Consider the following 21,233-nt stretch of genomic DNA (forward strand, 5'->3'; position numbering starts at 1 on the left):
TGTTGTACCGTTGGGGAGATAATGAACAGAAACTGAAAATTTCATATTATTTTCAAAGTAAAAGGGGCATAACTCTATCAAAAATCATTGAACCATGACCAAATTCGAACTCGAGCTGTATTTTCTCATGACATATCCATACGTCAAATTTGAGTTGAATGTGTGCAACCATTACTAAGATAATGAACGAAAACAGATGATGACGGAATGACAGAATGACGGAAGGACGGAAGGATGGAATGACTGAAGGACGGAACAGGGTAACACTATATGCCCCGGTCATTACATGGGGGGGGGGGGGGCATAAAAATGATGGCTTTAAAGCAGCATGCCTCCAGAAGAACAGAACAAGAGCTGTCACAGGAGACAGCAAACCTCAACTTATAAAATACTGGACGCAGTAAGGAAGACCAAACTATGAAAAAACAAAAGCTGTCACCCAAGTGACTAATGCCCCTGAAAAGGTTTCTTAAGCATGCAGGTATTATGAAAAGAAGAGAATGAAAGAAAAGCAATGGCTTAATATTGTTCTTTGTATTATAGTACCTGTAATCTCTAATTGTGATAGCATGAACCGTCAAAATATAAGTGTGACCTTGACCTTTGAAGAAGTGACGTGGTTCCTGGATGCATAAATTGTTGTTGATGAGATAAACATTTATGCCATATTATTTCAAAATCCCTCAATGCATGACAAAGTTAAAGTCTGGACATGATTGTTGTGTAAGTGGGGACAGACAGACAGACATGAGCCTTAGCCCCAACACATTGTCTTGATGTGGTAGACATTTGTGCCAAGTTATTTTAAAATTCTTCCATGCATGACAAAGTTACAGTCCGGACATGAATGTGTATCTTCAAACTCTTCTAAAGAGAATGAGTATCTTCAAACTATAAGTGTGACCTTGAACTTAAAGGTAGGGACATGGGTCTTTGTCCAGAGATGTCGTTTTGATGCGGTAAACATTTATGCCTAGTTATTTTAAAATCCTTCTATGCATGAACAAGAGGGCCATGATGGCCCTGAGATCGCTCACCTGTATATAGGCCCCCCCACAAACCCAACCCCCCCCCCCAACGTTGCAGGGCCAATTTAACCCAAGGGTTTTATTTGCACAAACTTGGTAGACACCCATAAGAAGATGTTTCATGCTAAACATCTAAGCTATAGCTTATTGGGCTTTTTAAAAGAAGATTTTTTTAAAGTTTTTACTATACACATATAGTTAAAAACAATGACACCCCTTGGGCCAGGCCAGTTTTGACCCCAGGGCTTTTATTTGAACAAACTTTGTGGACACTTACTAGAAGATGTTTCATGCTTAATATCTAAACTCTAGCTATTTGGGTTTTTTCAAAGAAGATTTTAAGTTTTTGCTATACACATATATTATAAAGAAAATCAATGACCCCCGGGGCGGGGCCAATTTTGACCCCAGGGCTTTTAATTGAACAAACTTGGTAGACACCTATTAGAACATGTTTGATGCTCAATATCTTAGTCATAGCTCTTTGAGTTCTTTAAAAAAGATTTTTTAAGTTTTTTGCTATACACATATAAGGAAAATCAATGACCCCTGGGGCGGTGCCAATTTTGACCCCAGGGCTTTTATTTGAACAAACTTGGTAGACACCAATTAGAACATGTTTGATGCTAAATATCTTAGCCATAGCTCTTTGAGTTCTTTAAAAGAAGATTTTTTAAGTTTTTACTATATGCATATAGGGAAAATCAATGACCCCCGGGGCGGGGCCAATTTTGACCCCAGGGCTTTTATTTGAACAAACTTGGTAGACACTTATTAGAACATGTGTCATGCTAAATATTTTAGCTCTAACTCTTTTGGTTCTTTAAAAGAAGATTTTTTAAGTTTTTACTATATGCATATAGGGAAAATCAATGACCCCCCGGGGCGGGGCCAATTTTGACCCCAGGGCTTTTATTTGAACAAACTTGGTAGACACCCATTAGAACATGTTTCATGCTAAATATCTTAGCTCTAGCTTTTTGGGTTCTTTAAAAGAAGATTTTTTAAGTTTTTACTATATGCATATAGGGAAAATCAATGACCCCCCGGGGCGGGGCCAATTTTGACCCCAGGGCTTTTATTTGAACAAACTTGGTAGACACTCACTAGAAGATGTTTCATGCCAAATATCTAAGCTCTAGCTCTTATGGTTTTTTAAAAGAAGATATTTAAAGTTTTTTCTTTCGGTTGCCATGGCAACCAGAGTTCTGCATGGAATTAAATTCTTTGAACAATTTCTAAAGGTGACCACCAAAGGAACATTCCTGTGAAGTTTGGATGAAATTGGCTTAGTGGTTTATGAGGAGATGTCATTTAAAGTAAAAGTTTACGGACGACGGACGGACGGACGACGGACGGACGGACGGACGGACGCCGGACGAAAAGCGATCACAAAAGCTCACCCTGTCACTTTGTGACAGGTGAGCTAAAAAGTTACCACCCAGACACAAATGGGTGTACCTATAAACTCTGTGATAAAGTGAACTTCAAAATGGTAAAGTGACCTTGACCTTTGAGGTAGAGACGTAATTCTTGGACGCTACACATTGTCTTGAAGTGGTAGACATTTATGCCTAGTTATTTAAAAATCATTCAATGCATGACAAAGTTACAGTCCAGACACGAATGTGTGTACCTATTTCCTGAAATTGCGATAATGTCAAACTTCAAAATGATAGTGTGACCTTGACCTTTGAGGTAGAGACGTAATTCTTGAATGCGACACAACTTTTATCAGAACTTTGACCCCTACGTGTAACCAGCTCCCCAGACTGCCTATCAGTCAATCCGCCAGAGGTGTTCCTATAATATGACCCATTTTTCAAAAGAGCGTATAAAAAGGAACTGATCAAGACAAAGTGTAGAAGGGGAAGGAGGGTTTATAATAAATATATTTTGAACCAAACCACTAACCATGCTAGTCATTCCAGGCACAGGGGGTACCATAGACATCTGTTGTTCCCTGTACTGTGATAGTATAGGTCTGTAGGTGGGTCCTGCTGCCTGACCATGGTCCTGTAAATACACAAACAGTAGTTTCTGTGCATTTTATTTCCTATGATTACATTAAAGTTTTCATAAAAAGGACAATGCTGGCAATAAAGTGCCGAAATTTAAATATAAGTGTCATAATGGCCGAAAATAGTAAATAGAGCTTTTAGGCCATTACCTTTGGTGAGCTGTGGCAAATCATTTGAGGGCCATCCAGAGATATCAATATTATTTCCTTGTCTCAAGATAATGTGAGAATATTTAAACAATATTTTGTGCACATGAAACTATTGTCTCATTCAAATGACATGTTTGATTCCTTCAAATAAACCTTATAATGAAACCTTATTATAATTTAGTATTATGTTTGTCTTTTCAATGAATACACGGATTCATGCTTTAAAAAACAAGATCTTCTCTCTAAATCCTCTACTCTGTTTTAGAATAACTTGAATACAAGAGTACCATATATGTATAAGAGTACCATCAAATGATGTCAATACTATATTAATTTTCACAATACAGATATTAAAACCAAAGTACTCACTGTAAGATAATACTGTGTCCCTGTACCAGTACTAGCCTGGACCCCGGCTGATGTTTGAGGTGGTGGCATTGTCTGAACGTATGCTGACTGCATGGCGAGAGTCTCCTTTAAGTTGTTCACTTCCTGCCTCAACTTCCATAACTCTTCATCTGCTCCAGCTGTACCTATATACAAAAACAAGGGAGATAATTATATACTTTAAAGCCATGTGTAGCCAGTTTGATTATTTCCCTTCTTATATTCTTTCAGAAAAAATGTTAAACCATAGTTCTCATCTACTGTACTAAACAAAGCACTGTCAATAATGTATTGTTTCCTGAATGTAGTATAAGTTTAGTATACCATAATAAAATGACAAAATAAAGAATATAATTTGATTTTTCAAGCTAATCTACAGGTACAAACGGAATTTTACAATTACAACTTATTACAATTAATCAATTGTGAAATTACAGAAGGAAGTAGCTTGAAAAACCCCAATTTTGCTGAATTTTGGATCTGCGTGAGTTCAAACCCCATTAGGGGCAAGCCATTATTTCCTTGTGCAAAAAACTTTACACTCATTGCTAAGTACTGGTTAGTTCCAGGAATGAATTCGAGTGTGTTTCAATTAGCTTATAGCTTCCAAAACAATGAAACTAAAATAAATTTGAATAAACTAACAATTATTCTAAAGTGGTCAACAATTTAGGTATCTTCTGCATTTATATGCTAATAATTCTCAAGTATCACAAACGTTTAACTTACCAAGTGAGCCACCATGACCAGATATCTGATCCAGCATTCCATTCAGTCTATCTAACTCCTCTTTCTGGGCTTCTAGTATATCATACAGTTTAGATAACTCATCTTCTTGTGTAGCTGGAATATACAACAAATAAACACATGTATTTACCCAATAAAATGTTGGTGGTAATTTGGACAAATTACTTATTGCCTCATGTATTATCTTCATTATTCTATTAAGTCTGATAAGATTCAATACTATTGATTGCTCACTTACAGCTTTTGATAACCCCTTTAAAATAACAATGGCATTTTTACAAATTCAGACAAGGTATTTCAAGTTTACAATTTTTATACATCAAGTAAATCAAGAGAAGGACTCAGACAACGCACATCAAACATCAGAATGCTTTGTGAACTTAGGTTTGTTCAAGGATCGGCTTTGGTCTTTTTAAACCTTCATCAGGAATTTTTATACATGTAAGTTATTGTATCTGTGATATAAATCTTTTCACCATAAGTGAACATTATTATATAGTGATATATACAAATAACAGACTGATAATAATCATTACTAAATCAACAGCAGGGACAGAGCATCACATACATATCTGTACTGTTGGGTAAAAGTTAACCCTTAATCTCTTGAACTTTTGTTATGCCTTGCTTTAAATTTGTAAAGGTAAATTCAAATTTTTAGGCATTTTAATATCAATATCACAATACTTTTTACCAAAATGATTTATTAACAGTATAGAGCCAAGTCAGTCTGTCAGACTGCACTGACACATAGACCAACCTGGCTCTATTCCTTTGGCAAAAGTTAATGATGTTTGGTTCAAGCAAGTTAAGGGTAAAACTGAGTAAAAATTAACATAACAGTTATAACATACTTATCATCTGATTATTCATGTCACTTTGTTGAACTTCACTATGAAGTTGTGCCTCACGATCATCTAGGGTTCTCTGTAGAAAGTCTGCTACCTGTGTAGCCTGGTCAAGATCAGCTGCTATAACCTGCATCCTTGCTTCCTGTCTCTCCTATATCAATTAACAAAAACACATTTGAGCCGTGTCACGACAAAACCAACATACTGGGTTTGCGACCAGCATGGATCCAGACCAGCCTGCGCATCCGCGCAGTCTGATCAGGATCCATGCTGTTCGCTATCAGTTTATCTATTTGTTATAGGGTTTGTAAGCGAACAGCATGGATCCTGATCAGACTGTGCGGATGCGCAGGCTGGTCTGGATCCATGCTGGTCGCAAACCCATTATGTTGGTTTTGTCGTGACACTGTTCATTTAACATACTGTATACAATCAATTTTAACTTTTTTCTATCAGTTAAGTGAACAGAAACTTAAAGTTATTATTTCACATACATAATACATTGCATTTAGTTTTCAGTTATTCTTTTTTTCAATTTTCCATGCACATTTATCTGCTACTAAAGTTACTATATAGAGGATATTGAATAAATGTAAGTTCAATACTGAATTTATTGCACGAGTTGAATAAAATTATATAATGCGAGCCTCTGGCCAGCATAACATTATTTTATTCAACGAGTGTAATAAATTCAGTAAAAAACTTAAACAAATGTAATATTTCTATTTATCACATACCCAAAATAAAGGACCGTTTAAAGGGTGAAATAAGGGTAATTTTTTCATTGATGCGCCTATTGTCTATTAACGCTAACAATTTAGCGCGGTCTTTACACTATGATTGTATAACGCTTAATGACGTTCACGTCAAAATATATGCACGGCCGTGCAATATCATTTTTACGGAGTCGCAAAATCGGCACGGGTGTGTGAAAAATCTATTCTTATGGCCACTGCTTATTTTAAATCTAATACAGAGAGCCATGTCAACATGGCCATCTCCGCTGAATGTGTTTGCTCATTGGAAGGATATATATGTTGTAGAGCAAATAATTCAATTTTAAGAGGTCTTTTTGGTAATGATGGCTGAAGGTGATTACAGATTTGAAACCTATGTGGAATACTGATGGCTGAAAATAACAAAGGGCAATAACTTGAAAAATAATGCAGGGTAGGGTTATCATTCTTGTGTGCTGCACTCCTCCCCAATGAGATTCTATCCACCTATTAAGTTTCAAGTTTGATATCTCAAAGGCTTTTTTTAGTTATGCTCTGGACAAAAATTAAGCATGAAAATAACAAAGGGGCAATAACTGAAAAATTATGCAGGGTCTCATATTCACCTATGAAGTTTCATTTGATACCTCTAAAAAAACACTTTTTTGAGATAAGCTCCGGACAAAAAGTATGAAAAAAACAAGCATTTGATAGTATTGCGGGCAAATACAGTATTCCCCTAAGGTCCCAAAAATTCTTTAATTGTCATACACTCCTGGGGTATTGCCATTTATAATGAATTTGAGGATGAAGTCTGTATTTTGAAATATCAAACCCAACAAAACATTAATAAAAATAAGTTTGGTCTATTATCACAGTAATGTGGTTAAGTTTCCAAATGCTTTAGTAAGGAAATTATGGTTTAACAACCTTTCATATTAAATTACGATGTGGGATTTTAAAGTAAATCCCTATAAGGAATGAAGAATTGGGAATCTGAAAAACCAGTTTCTTCGAAAAAAATCCTAAGTTCAAGGGGGGACCAAAATTTTTTGGAAATTAGGGGCTTGCTAGAGTATTATAACCTTCCAAAAATGTTCGGAGTGATAATAAGAAACAATTATGAAGTTTTAAGTAGATACCATTAGGAATAAAGAAGAGAAGTTATTTAAAAAAGACAACATTTTTTCCCCTTAAAAATCTAAGTTAAAGGGAGGAAATACTGAATAATTTTTTGGCTAGAGTTATAAAACCTTGTCCACATTATATGCTGGTTTGATGACCAGAAATTGTATATTTAAAGTTTGAAGTAAACCCCCTATTAAGAAAAAAAAACACTATAGTTTGAAAAAGTCCTGAAAAATTTAAAAATCAGAAAATCTTGAAATTCAGGGCCTATTTTTTGCCATTTAGCAACCGAATTTTCACAAGGAAAGAAGAAAAGAAAAATATGTGCATAATCTCCAGATGCCTTTTTCCCATATTTTCAATTTTCATAAAAAAATATTTTCAGTACTTTTTTGAGTTATCATGGATCCAGTTTATGTTGTTAAATTTTTGGCCATATTTTAGACTAATTTGTGCCATGCAACCAGAATTTTCAACATAGGAAGAAAAAAAAAAGGGACGTTGCATAACTTCTCCATACTTGCCATCCTATCCATATATCAAGTTTCATAAAAAAATTTTCCATTACTTTTTGCTTTATCCCGGGATCCGTTTTGTGGACGGGACGGAAACTGACAGGACGGACAGACAGACAGGGGACGGAACCCAGGAAGACAGGACGGCGGAGGTAAACCTAAATCCCCCCGGTTAAAAAAACCGGGTAGGGACTAATAACAAAGGGCAATATCCAAAAAATGATATTTAATTGGAAGAGTGATCATTCTTGTGCACAGCATTCCTCCTTTCAATAAAGATCTATCCCCTATGAAAGTTAATGTTTACTCTCAAAGACTTTAGGTTTTGCTCCACTCACAATGAAAAAAAAAAATTTGAAAAATATCAAAGGCAATAACCAAGAAAATTAATGAAAGGGGGTAGAGGTTTATTCTTATGCACTGCACACCTTCGGTAGATTTTCCACCTATGAAGTTTTCATGTTGATATTCCATAAGCTTTTTTTGGGTTATGCTCTGGACACAAAAATTTTAAGTTTCAAAAATAATAATGGCCAAATAAATGAACCACAATAAATGCCCAAGGGTAGGATTTATCTTTTCTTGTGCACTGCACCTCTTCCTGAATATGATCTATCCACCTATGAAGTTTCAAGTTGATACCTCAAATACTTTTTGAGATATGCTCCGGACAAAAATATCGGACGAAAGGAAGGACGGACGAAAACTATTTCTATATCCCTGGCCGCCTTTCGGCGAGGGATAATAAGCATTTGGTATTTCTTAATATGATACATGTTTAATATAAAACTTCATGATCTCATTACCCATGAAGTAATATACATAAAATAAATTTGTAAGATCATTTTGAAAACTTGCATCAATTGATAATTTCATCATTTTTCAATTTTTGTTACCATAAAACAAGATGTGATAGAAAGTATCTTACATTTGTCATCATTTTATACACACTTAATTTGTCACAGAAATGCTATAAAGCTTGCCATGACAGTAAGACCATTTTATAAAAAAAATCCTTTAACCCGGTTTTGTTTAATTTTTGTAAAGAACAAAATCTTATGTAAAAATCCTGTTGTTTTTACTTTTACTGGTTAAAAGGATAAATTCTTATTTAAAAAATGTTTTTCCCCCTGCCCCTGGGACTTTTTTCCCCTGCAAACACTAAACCCAAATTTCCCTTTTAAAGTCTTTCACATTCATTATAGGGGGAATGAATATAAGCAAGTTTTAATTTTAAAAAATTTTTTTAACTCATTTCTGCTTAAATTTTCCCCCTTTCCCAAACACTAAATATTTTTAAAAACAATTTTAAGAAACAAAACAAGGGAAAACCCTTTACAAAAACACTTAATTGTCGCGGGTGACACTGAAACTTTTCCTATTCAATGACGATTTTTACAGATTTATAAGAAATACAAACAAACCCGCTGCATTTCCATATGTTCTCTGAGTCGCTCAATCTCATTCTGATAACTTTCTTCCTTGTCTTGTAAATTCTGTTCCAACATGGCTGCCTCTGCCTCAGCATCAAGCAACTGTCAACATAATATTTTATTTCTTATTAATGGACATTTCTTGTACATGCATTAGTAAGCTTAGATTCTTCTCTATTGTAGATCTTTATCTGCTTTTTTACAATCAATGAAAACAAAGATATTAGAGACTATTACAGGCTCTAATCTATTTGCTTTATAATTATTGTTCCGGAGAGAAATATTAGGTAAAATCTTGCAATGTTTGTAAGAAAAAAGTGTACAAACCCAGACATAGACATAGTGAAAACATTAGAGGGAGAAATTTCATATAACAATAAATAAATTAAAATTAAATACCTGTGGCAAGATTATAATAATTAATATTTTGAGTAAAACCATACCAAATTAATGAAAGAAATTTAAAAATTCATGCTGGTAATATATCCAAAAAATTGAAAAACTACTGTGATTTCAACTACTTATTAATTCATTAATAAAACATTCAAAAATATTAAAAGCCCATTATAGCTGCAGTAATGCTTTTTATTTCTTTTCTTTTCTCAAATTTTTATTTTTGGTGTCATTTTATAGTATCCAAAAAGTAACCAATGAGCAAATGACCTGCACTGTCTGTTGCATTTATTACTTTTTGGCTATTAGTATAGTTATAGTTATTTAGTATTTTGTATGGAAGTCAAATTATTACTTTTACATTTTCCTACTTTTATGACAAAGTGAAATAATTTCTAATGTAATGCTACTTTTTTCAGGAAATAAAGTACTAGAAAACCATAATAATATTCTAGATCTTTAACTAGTTGACATGCATTGTAAAAAATATAAATTTTAAATTTTTTTTTTTCATTGATTCTGAAGTTATTCAGACATTGCCCCTGGTCTTATGTTGACTGTTGTGCTGCATTGGTGAGAGAAAACCCCTAATGTGCTTTTCTGTGCATGATTTTAGTTTGAACCACTGAGATGAACTCTCGGCTGAATATCTATCTGCTTATCGTAAAGGGATCTAACCCATAGTGTTCCTTACAGGTTTCAAACCCACTGCTTCCTTAAAGTTCCAAAGTGTATTAAGGGGTTCAAATTTACAGTATTTTTTTTGGAATTTAACCCAAGATGCTTTTTTTTTCCCATTCAAATCTTTTGTGTTTTTTTATAAGGTTTAAACTCACAGAACTTCTCTTCATCTTTTCAGGTTAAAATCCATAGTATTGAATTTGATATTAGGTTCACTCCTACAGTATTTCAAATGAGGTTCAAACATATATGTACCGCGTCATGACAAAACCAACATAGTGCGTTCGCTTACCAACTCTACAATTAAAGAAACTGATAGGGAACAGCATGGATCCTAATCAGACTGCACAGATGAGCAGGCTGGTCTGGATCCATGCTGGTCGCAAACGCGTTATGTTGGTTTTGTCATGACGCGGCTCATATACAGTGATGAGGACTGAGTGATTAAAAGTCAATTATCTTAACCAACTGATCACAGAGATTTTAATTTTAAACTGATAACATGTGCAAAGTGTGATGTCATACATATAAATCACAAATCAAAGTGAAATTTTTCTATGTACCAAAGGTTCCACCTATCAAAAACAAGAAGAAAAAGTAAAATACATAAACCCAATTCCTTAAATACTTAAAAAAAATTCTTATTTTGTAAAACGGAAGCCTGTGAATCACTAACTTACCCCAATTTTTCTCAAATCTTTTATCTATAATAAGTCCAAGTCAATGTCATATACATCTAATTATTTATACATTGTATATGTTTTTATTGTTTTTGTTTTTTTCTCATTACAAACTGGCAAAGCTCAGTGATACATGTATGGTAACTTCCAAGCTATAGTGGTGGAGGAAGATACATGTAGCAAAATGTACTTTCTTACAATGGTTTCAAAATCATAATATTCACAAGTCCATTCACTATGAACAAAAAGACATAGGGTTTTTAATCAAGCTTAAGTCTAAAATACTTGTATTTATAGTAATTATTTTCATCATGTAGTTATTATAATCTAGAAATAGATTTATATACGTAGAAGATCCATGCAGGATTTATTATGTAAACTGTGTTGTAACTGTAAAAGTTTGTTTGTATCCCGGAAATAGATGGGGAAAAACCTAAAATTTGCTGAGTTCCGGAATACTTCTATTGACAATAATATGATCTATAAATAGACATAATAATCTATGTTTTGAAATATGATCTATATATAGACATAATAATCTTTATTTGGAAATAATGATCTATTTATAGACAACTAACTAACCTTTTTGTTGGCATCATCCTCTTTACTTCTCATAATTCTCTTCAGAGACATCAGTTCATTCTGTAATTCATCAAACAGGTGTTTCTCCTCTGAGTTCAGTGAACTGCGACGACTGAATACAGACTCTGTTTCCTGATCATGTACCATCTTTGTTGAACCTTTACCCTGAAGATAAAAAATAAAATGTTGACCTAACTATCATGTTGTTTCTCTAGTATGACATAGTGAACAGTGTCTATTCTAGGAGGGGCGATGGGGGGATTCACCCATATTTTTGAGAAATCACCCGTATTTTTTGAGAGGAAGGGGGAAAATTTTACATAGACATAGAAGGAAAAAGATCAACAAATGTAATAAATTCTAACTTTTCAATAAAAATCCCCCCTGTTCTTCGAAATCCTAGAATAAACACTGAATTATGAAGTTTTTGCTTGAATCTTCAACTTCAGTTTCTGTACTATATTATTTTCAGCAAGATACTCCCATGTTTATTTCTTGTCTTGCTGTAAATTCAATTTCTGGGGGAAATTGCATGATTTTAAAAGAATAGTTTTTGGGGGAAGCTTTCCTTAAACAGCCCCTGCTATAAAAGGAAATAAGCAATGATTTTTTGTCCCCCAAATATAAATTAATGGATCACTGATTTAAAATCACATCAAATTCTGGAACATAATTTTGTGTTACAGAACATTTGTATTACCTGTTTGGTGCGATTTTTAGCCTCTTTGAGAGCATTTTTCAGTCTGTTATTTTCATCATTTAATCTCTTGATCTCCTCGACATCAGCTTTCTTCTCTTCTCTTGCCTGTAATATATAATTGTCAATGAATGAAAGATCATCATTTAAAGACATATTCAGAAGAAAAATTCACTTTCACAAATTAGAAAAAAAATGTATGCTTTAATTTCTTGACAAAGACTAAACAGACAAAAATGTCTAGATTCTTTGATACAATCAAAATAAAGGCACTAGAGGAACCAGCTTCATGCAGACTGACTATTATAATCTGCTTTTCCACTTAGAATTTTGGTTTTACAGTATATATAGGGAAAAGTGTGTCACAAATGTTTATCTCAGACTTGTATCTTCATATTCAATTATTAATTTTCATGCACAAATGGACACGGTTCATCTGTAATTAGCCCAATTAAATGACCGCAAACAAAAATTTTATTTTCTAACTTTATCATTGCATTCAATGCTGAATTTTATTACTGGTGAAAAAGAATTTAAATGAAACAGGTAATAACGTGACAAAAAGTAAGGAAATGAGATCTAGTGTCTACAGAAAGTTCAGATATGACCATTAACATAAGCATGTATACCTTATTTTTGTCATTTTTCACTTTTTCATCTCGTTTATTTAATTTATCCTGCAGACGTTTCATCTGCTCTCGTAGAGACTGGTTATCATGATCACTTTTATCTAGTCTGGTTCTAGTCGTGTCCAAATCCTGTGTACTCTTGTTGACACGGTCTTGAACAAATCCCTGAATATCCTTGAAAGTTTTCCCGACGAAATCACGGTCTCCTTCTGGCTCAATGGTTACCTTTAAAAACACAACACAACATATCAACATTGTTAAAGTCAAAGCAATAAATGAAATTTGCTGAATTTATAGTAATTAAGGACCACTTCCATTCCACAGAGCTTATTCTCATCCAATATTGAAGTCTTATATACCAATTCTTTTAATCTTACATATAAATTTAACAACTTTCTTCATTCAAACAGATATATTCTCATCCAGTATTTAAGTCTAACCAATTCTTATAATCTTAATTCTTAAAATTTTACATTATGTATTTAATAACTTTCTATTACTTGCGTATAAATTGCACATGATATTTTTTATTATCATCATAATTTACCTTATTTTGTTTCAAGCATTGAGACAGGTCTTTTAATCTACGTCTCAGGTCAGCATTTGATGTACTTTCTGCTACTTTGGTCTGTAAAGTCTGTTGTTCTTGCTCCACCCTGTCTTTTAATGCAACATTCTGAGCCTGGAAATAAAATCAAAAGTTTTTGTCTCCATACATGCTTAAACATTACTCACTAAACTGACTTTTATTCAGCACACCAAATACAAAGCAGGACGTGCATATCATCACAAAGCCATGCTGTGTCTGAGACCTTAAGATCTTTACAGAGATTTATCACTCTACAATGATGGCTGTTTTTGTTCTTTTTGTTTTCTTGCTTCAACGTCATTGAAAATGAAAAGAGAGTTCCAACAAATAAGTCTACACATAATCAGGAATTAAAGAACAATTTAGTCCTGAAGTTTGGGGTTGTTTTAGTAAAAAATTCCTCCAAAGCTGTACTATGCTGACAATGCAAAATAACTGTTTCTATTTCAAATTCTTGGATCTAAATCTTAGTTATTAAGCCCTAAAAGTATGTATTTTATACTCTGAAAATGCTAGTATTGGTTTAAATGATGTTTTGGGACTTTCCAATTTTCAATACCAAAATCTAATACATTTAATATTTATTGCTAAAGGTTGAACATATTTTAAAGCAGAAGTTTTCGGCGAATGCTTGACAAAATCTAACTAGAACTATCACTAAATGTGATTAATACCCCCACAAGACTGCTTCTGAAATGAGGATGTTACTTGTAACAGAATACCTTGTAAAAGAATTGAAATATAGAGTTATGGTTGTGGGCAATTAAAGATAATTGTGGTTCTTATATGTTGCATTTCCTTTCAATGTGGTTGGCCATTGATGAAGTTTAATTGAATTACTCTGTAATAAGTCCAGAAAGACAAAGAAAAGGAACAAAGGGCAATAACTCTATAAATACTGAAGATAGAGTTATAGTTCTTGTGCACTGCACTTCCTCTTATTGTGCTTGACCATTGTATGATGTTGTTTTGAATTCCAACCAGTATGTTTTAAGTTATGCTCCTGACAAGGAAAAGCATCAAAGGGCAGTAACTCTGTATTTTGTCAAAATGGAGTTATGGCTCTTGTGCACTGCACTTCCTTTTAATGTCCTTGACAACTGTATGAAGTTGTTTTGAATTCCAACCAGTAGTTTTCAAGTTATGCCCCGGACAAGGAAAAGTAACAAAGGGCAATAACTCTGTAATTAGTCAAGATAGAGTTATGGTTCTTACGCACTGCACTTCCTCTCAATGTGCTTGACCATTATATATAGTTATATTGAATTCAAAGTATTAGTCTTAAAGTTATGGTCCGGACAAAAAAAAAGCAATGGCAAAGCAACAAAGGGCAATAACTCTGTAATTACTTTAGATAGAGTTATGGTTCTTGTGCACTGCACTTTCCCTTATTGTGTTTGGCAATTGTATGAAGTTGTTTTGAATTCCAACCAGTAGTTTTCAAGTTATGCACCGGACAAGGAAAAGTAACAAAGGGCAATAACTCTGTAATTAGTCAAGATAGAGTTATGGTTCTTACGCACTGCACTTCCTCTCAACGTGCTTGACCATTATATATAGTTATATTGAATTCAAAGTATTAGTCTTAAAGTTATGGTCCGGACAAAAAAAAAGCAATGGCAAAGCAACAAAGGGCAATAACTCTGTAATTACTTTAGATAGAGTTATGGTTCTTGTGCACTGCACTTTCCCTTATTGTGTTTGACAATTGTATGAAGTTGTTTTGAATTCCAACTAGTAGTTTTCAAGTTATGCCCCGGACAAGGAAAAGTAACAAAGGGCAATAACTCTGTAATTAGTCAAGATAGAGTTATGGTTCTTGTGCACTGCACTTCCTCTCAATGTGCTTGACCATTGTATGTAGTTATATTGAATTCAAACATTTAGTCTTCAAGTTATGGTCCGGACAAAAAAAAGCAATGGAAAAGCAACAAAGGGCAATAACTCTGTAATTACTTTAGGTAGAGTTATGGTTCTTGTGCACTGCACTTCCCCTTATTGTGTTTGACAATTGTATGAAGTTGTTTTGAATTCCAACCAGTAGTTTTCAAGTTATGCCCCGGACAAGGAAAAGTAACAAAGGGCAATAACTCTGTAATTAGTCAAGATAGAGTTATGGTTCTTGTGCACTGCACTTCCTCTCAATGTGCTTGACCATTGTATGTAGTTATATTGAATTCCAAACCATTAGTCTTCAAGTTATGCTCCGGACAAGGAAAATGCAACGGACGTCTGGACAGACCGACAGTCCGACCGACCGACCGACCACCGGGTGATTCCTATATACCCCCCCAAACTTCGTTTTTGGGGGTATAAATACAGATAATTGACAAAATAGGCAAAAACTGCCCTTACTGGGTTAGTAACACAGTAGAAATATAGTTATACATAATGAAACATTAACGATTAATCATTCATAACGTGTAAATCATTACTAGAATCTTGAATCTTTCTTCTCTTCCTAAAATCTCAGTACATTTTTCTCAAGTTTTATTTTATTGAAATATTTTGGTTCATCTGGAGGCCTGCTGCTTTAAAAGCAGTGGTATAATGATAACAAACCTTGGAGGTTTCTAACTGTGACATCAGCTTCCTGATTTCATCATCCTTTCTCTGGGCTTCCTTTGATTTTCTATCACCTTCTATAGCCTTAGCTTTCTCTGTTTGTAGTTGCTTCTCCAGGGTTTGTTTCTCTTGCTGTAAATATCCAATGAAATCACTGTTTACAAACTTGATTGTAAATATCCAATGAAAACATGGCTTACAAACTTGATTGTAAATATCCAATGAAAACATGGCTTACAAACTTGACTGTTAATGTAAACATGTCAAATTTAAATTTTAATATACATTGCTTTAGTTGGTGAAAGAAAAAATAAAATCAAAACATGGCACGGTCCATATAGCAATCTAACATCAAATCAGAGATCAGAGATATGTGACATAACCGGTTAAATTTCAGACCATGATCTTCTTAATACTGAATTTTAACAAATTTAATAAAAGTTTAAATATGAGTTTATATACAATATAGCCAATCAAAGCAAATTATGCAAGTTGCTGTATAAAACCAATCAATTCAGACATAAAATATGTTGCTGTTAACTGATAATTGCAAAAACTCCACTATCGTATTAGTAAAATATCAGACTCATGTTACTATAAATAACCAGTCTGATAAAATTTTATATATAATGACTATAATTATAGAAACCAATCAAATGAGAATTGATGATAGAACAAGAACATGTTTTAGCTTCTTATCATCCACATGCTGTCATTCATAACTACATGTATTCATCAGGACAATGTAGACTACAAATTTCATTGATAAAAAGAACAACAAATTAAATACTACCTTTTACACCTGAAATAAACATTGTTTTTTTACACAAACACAGTAATATTCTACTAGAAATCCTTCCATAAGAATCCTTGTACATGTACCTGCTGACTAAGTGTTATTTTGACTTCCCAGTCGAATCAGCAGTAGAAATTTCTTAGCAGGGCAAGTTTGTTACTTATCAAAGCATAAATCAAATTAAACCATAAAAAGACAGGCAGATAAACATACATATATAGACATACAGACAGACGAACAGACAGATAGACAGACAGACAGACAAAGCACCCAATCACCTGAAAAGACTTCTGACAAATAAAAAAGATATATTCGTTTTTAAAAGAGCATAATTATTTAACTTGTATTAATAAAGGACATTATTCAGAAATATTAATAATACATAATAATTATATATTAAAACTTATTTTTATGTATTTATAGAAAAGATTTGAAAGATATTATAATATTTACAATATTATTTAAGTTTGTACTGTAAACATGATACCCCACCCACTTACATTGTACTGTAAACATGATACCCCACCCACTTACATTGTACTGTAAACATGATACCCCACCCACTCACTTACATTGTTCTGTAAACATGAAATCCCACCCACTTAAATTGTACTGTAAAAATGATATCCCACCCACATAAATTGTACTGCAAACATGATATCCCACCCACTCAATGGCCAAGAAATTTTCATAACTACATGTATTCATCAGGACAATGTAGACTACAAATTTCATTGATAAAAAGAACAACAAATTAAATACTACCTTTTACACCTGAAATAAACGTTCTTTTTTTACACAAACACAGTTTATTCTATTAGAAATCCTTCCATAAGAATCCTTGTAAATACATGTATACAGCTCTAATAAAATTTTCTCTCGATGATACACATGTATTGCACATGGAATCAAACTTGACCCTGTACATCTAACTGCAGGCTTAGTGTTTTTACTTTGACTTCCCAGTCAAATCAGCAGTAGAAATTTCTTAGCAGGGCAAGTTTGTTACTTATCAAAGCATAAATCAAATTAAACCAAAAAAAGACAGGCAGATAAACATTCATATATAGACATATAGACAGACAAACAGACAGATAGACAGACAGACAAGGCACCCAATCACCTGAAAAGACTTCTGACAAATAAAAAAGATATATATGTTTTTAAAGAGCATATTTAACTTGTATTAATCAAGGACATTATTCAGAAATATTAATAATACATAATATATATCAAAACTTATTTTTATGTATTTATGAAAAAGATTTGAAAGATATTATAATATTTACAATATTATTTAAGTTTGTACTGTAAACATGATACCCCACCCACTTACATTGTACTGTAAACATGATACCCCACCCACTTACATTGTACTGTAAACATGATACCCCACCCACTCACTTACATTGTTCTGTAAACATGAAATCCCACCCACTTACATTGTACTGTGAACATGATACCTCAGTCACTTACATTGTACTGTGAATATAGTACCCCATCAACTTAAATTGTACTGCAAATATGATATCCCACTCATTTACATTCTACTGTAAAAATAGTACCCTGCCCACTAACAATGCAGTCTGTAAACATAATACCCCACCCACATACACTGTACTGTATACATAAAACCCCAACCCCATTACTGTACATAGTACTGTAAACATAGTACCCGATGCACTTACATTGCCCTCTTAACTTATAAGACATTAACTAATAATCAAACTTATCTATTGTAAATGGAGATGACTAACCAAAGCAGATACAAGTGACATTTTCATAAGCTATTTTAAATGACAATGATGAAGTTTGTTGACCCTGTTCTTCCAAAGTCTGCACATAACTTAGTAATAATATATATCAAATAAGTTACTTTATAGCATGAATATCCTGTAATGGAAGATATCATTATACACTAGCATGTTAAAAAGCTGTCCATATCCCAGAAATTCCTGTAACTATAATAATATAACATTGTCTAAAAGTTCCTAATAATTAACTATACTCAACTAACAGCATTAGTAATGCAAGTTTATGAAATGCTTGCTCTTGTATCAAGACAGATTTTGTATTTTTGTCATAATGAGAGTTAAAGCTTACCACTGATTATATGAAGACTTTTGTTATTGTTAGACTTCCTATAAATATTGTAAAGGCAGGACCTCATCCAAATAATTGTTCTAATTACCTCATTATTCTGTTGTTTTTTTTAAATTTTACTTGGTTGGGCACTTATTCAAACCTACACTGTTATTAAGTAACAAATGTACTTTCTAGCTTGTAATTGGGGTGACAGACTGCAGGCTAGTAATCATGAATTACATGTATTTTAGTTAGCTTTGTGCATTCTAATAAAATTAAAAATCTTCAAAAAGATAGCTTTTATTATTGTACTCATGAAATAATTGAATGTCGAAGGTAGGACTAGTACCCATAGCAGTGTGAGTGACTGGATTGCTGCAATATTTATCTCTTAACTACCTGGGCTCCTATTTTTGTCATAAAAGGTCAAGGAATTCCTTAAACCTAACACCTTTTACAAGACTGAACATAATTATATAAGAAAAAGCATGAAGGGATATAAAAAATTATTTACAGAAACAGATATGAGATTTCATAAAACTAATGTGTCTTACGTGTAAAACTATATTCCTATAAAAGGTATATGGATTGAGTTACCCTGCCTTTACAATGTTAAGCCAACTTTCTGGAAACATATGAATTTGTTTAAGGAATTTAAGGAAAGAAATACACTAAAAGTTAATTCAAAAATCTTTTTTTGTCATGAAATTAGAAAATATGTATTCTTAATCCCTGAATTTCTAGAAGTCCAAATTTTTTACTATTCTTCCTTATGTGTTTTCATTTAACTCCAACTTTATTCATTCATCAAAATCCATTTATTGAAACACAAGTTCGTTTTTTTAATTCTATAACATAAATTTTATACAATTCCATACTTCTGGAACCAATAATAAAGTAACAAAGTAAGATATGTTTTCAAGAAATGAAGGCTTTTACTATATATACGTCAGAATACCTCAAGTCTTTTACGCATGGCTTCCTCATTTTTTAATTGAGGGAACATTTCAGCAACTTTATTATGAGGAATAATTCCAGGGATAGTTTCAGAAATGCTAATCGTCTTCTTCTGTACAATATCTCCGTTTGGGGAAGTTACGGGCGTGGAATGCTGGTTTTTGGAGATGTTCTTTGATATAAATTCTCCATCCTTTGAAATCATACCAAAATATCAATTCTACAAAATTACTGTTTTGTCTATTGAATAATAATTAATTCGCAAATCAAATTAAGATATTTCAAATTTTGCTTACAATGTCCTATTCCTATAACATTCTTTCAATGACAATATCTCCCTAATAAACAGCAAAAATGGAAGACATTATGTAACCTACAGACAATAAAAAAATAAATGTTTTTAGTATTTTATTAATAATCAAAATGATTAATAATTAAAATGAATACGATAATCTATAATAGCATTCGAGGTTGAACTATTAATTAAAGCTATTTACCAAAACAAATCATCTTTTTTTATTCTCTTTAAGCAAACATGATAATGGTAAAACTGGTATTATTATCCAGTGTATCCAAACTGTTAATATATTCAAACAAGTACTGATGTTTGGGAGTAAAAGATTTAAAAACCAATTTAAAAAAAACGAAAAAACAAAACAAACTAGAAATGTGTCCATAGGACACGGGTGTCCCAACACTCCACCGATTTGTCAATCTTATGTCTCTAGGTGAAATATTTTTTTTGTCTACAAAAAGTTCAAAACTAAAAATCTTTTATTAAGTAAAGGGCAAATACTATAAATACTGAATAAACCCACAAGAAAACCCCAAGGTGCGTAAGTACACATGCTGACCAACATTCTTGTTAACTTTCAGGCCTACAGGTCAAATACTTTTTGAGTTACATGCAAAACAAGTTGAATAATGTTAATTTTTACTAAGTCAAGGGCAATAACTCTAAAAATGCTAAAAATATCCACATGAAAATACCCAGGTGCACAACTACACACGCTGAGCAATAATTTCCTGTAGGTTTCATGATTCTACCTCAAATACTTTTTTAGTTACGTGCGACACAAGTTGAAAATTGGAAATTTTTACTAAGTCAAGGGCAATAACTCTCAAAATATTATATCCACACGAAAATACCCAGGTGCACAACTACACATGCTGAGCAACATTCTTGTAAGGTTTCATGACTCTAGGTCAAATACTTTTTTAGTTATGTGCAACACAAGTTGAAAATTGCAGATTTTTACAAAATCAAGGGCAATAACTCTAAAAAGACTGAAAATATCCACACTGAAATACCCAGGTGCACAACTACACATGCTGAGCAACATTCTTGTAAGGTTTCATGACTCTAGGTCAAATACTTTTTTAGTTATGTGCAACACAAAAAGAGAATGGACGGACAGACAGAAGGACAAGGGTAAATCTAAATGCCCCTCCCCCCCCCCCTATAGTGGGGGCACAAAAAAAACATTATGTACTATAACATTAAACATACAGTAACAAACCAAATAAATACATTTTGAAACTTCTTAAATTTCTTGCAAATATCAAATTATTGTGACATGTTTAATTAAGTGCAGCACATATAA

General features: G+C 33.0%; 1 protein-coding gene across 1 annotated transcript in view; it reads right to left on the bottom strand.

Annotated features, from left to right (window-relative positions):
* Positions 1 to 2,831: 2,831 nt before the first annotated feature.
* Positions 2,832 to 21,233, bottom strand: part of LOC132745628 (centriolin-like) — a 63,365-nt gene continuing 44,963 nt past the window's right edge. The window contains exons 15-26 of the mRNA XM_060734577.1: positions 19,631 to 19,822; positions 15,789 to 15,923; positions 13,185 to 13,319; positions 12,638 to 12,862; positions 12,012 to 12,116; positions 11,312 to 11,476; positions 10,730 to 10,753; positions 8,967 to 9,077; positions 5,187 to 5,334; positions 4,315 to 4,428; positions 3,568 to 3,731; positions 2,832 to 3,044 (exon numbers count right to left, since the gene is read on the bottom strand). Of these exons, the coding sequence (XP_060590560.1) occupies positions 2,832 to 3,044; positions 3,568 to 3,731; positions 4,315 to 4,428; positions 5,187 to 5,334; positions 8,967 to 9,077; positions 10,730 to 10,753; positions 11,312 to 11,476; positions 12,012 to 12,116; positions 12,638 to 12,862; positions 13,185 to 13,319; positions 15,789 to 15,923; positions 19,631 to 19,822 (1,731 nt within the window). The remainder of the gene's footprint in view (positions 3,045 to 3,567; positions 3,732 to 4,314; positions 4,429 to 5,186; positions 5,335 to 8,966; positions 9,078 to 10,729; positions 10,754 to 11,311; positions 11,477 to 12,011; positions 12,117 to 12,637; positions 12,863 to 13,184; positions 13,320 to 15,788; positions 15,924 to 19,630; positions 19,823 to 21,233) is intronic.

This window comes from Ruditapes philippinarum, unplaced genomic scaffold, assembly GCF_026571515.1.
Source record: "Ruditapes philippinarum isolate M1 unplaced genomic scaffold, ASM2657151v2 ctg4403_1_1_1_1, whole genome shotgun sequence".
Classification (NCBI taxonomy): Eukaryota; Metazoa; Mollusca; class Bivalvia; order Venerida; family Veneridae; genus Ruditapes; species Ruditapes philippinarum.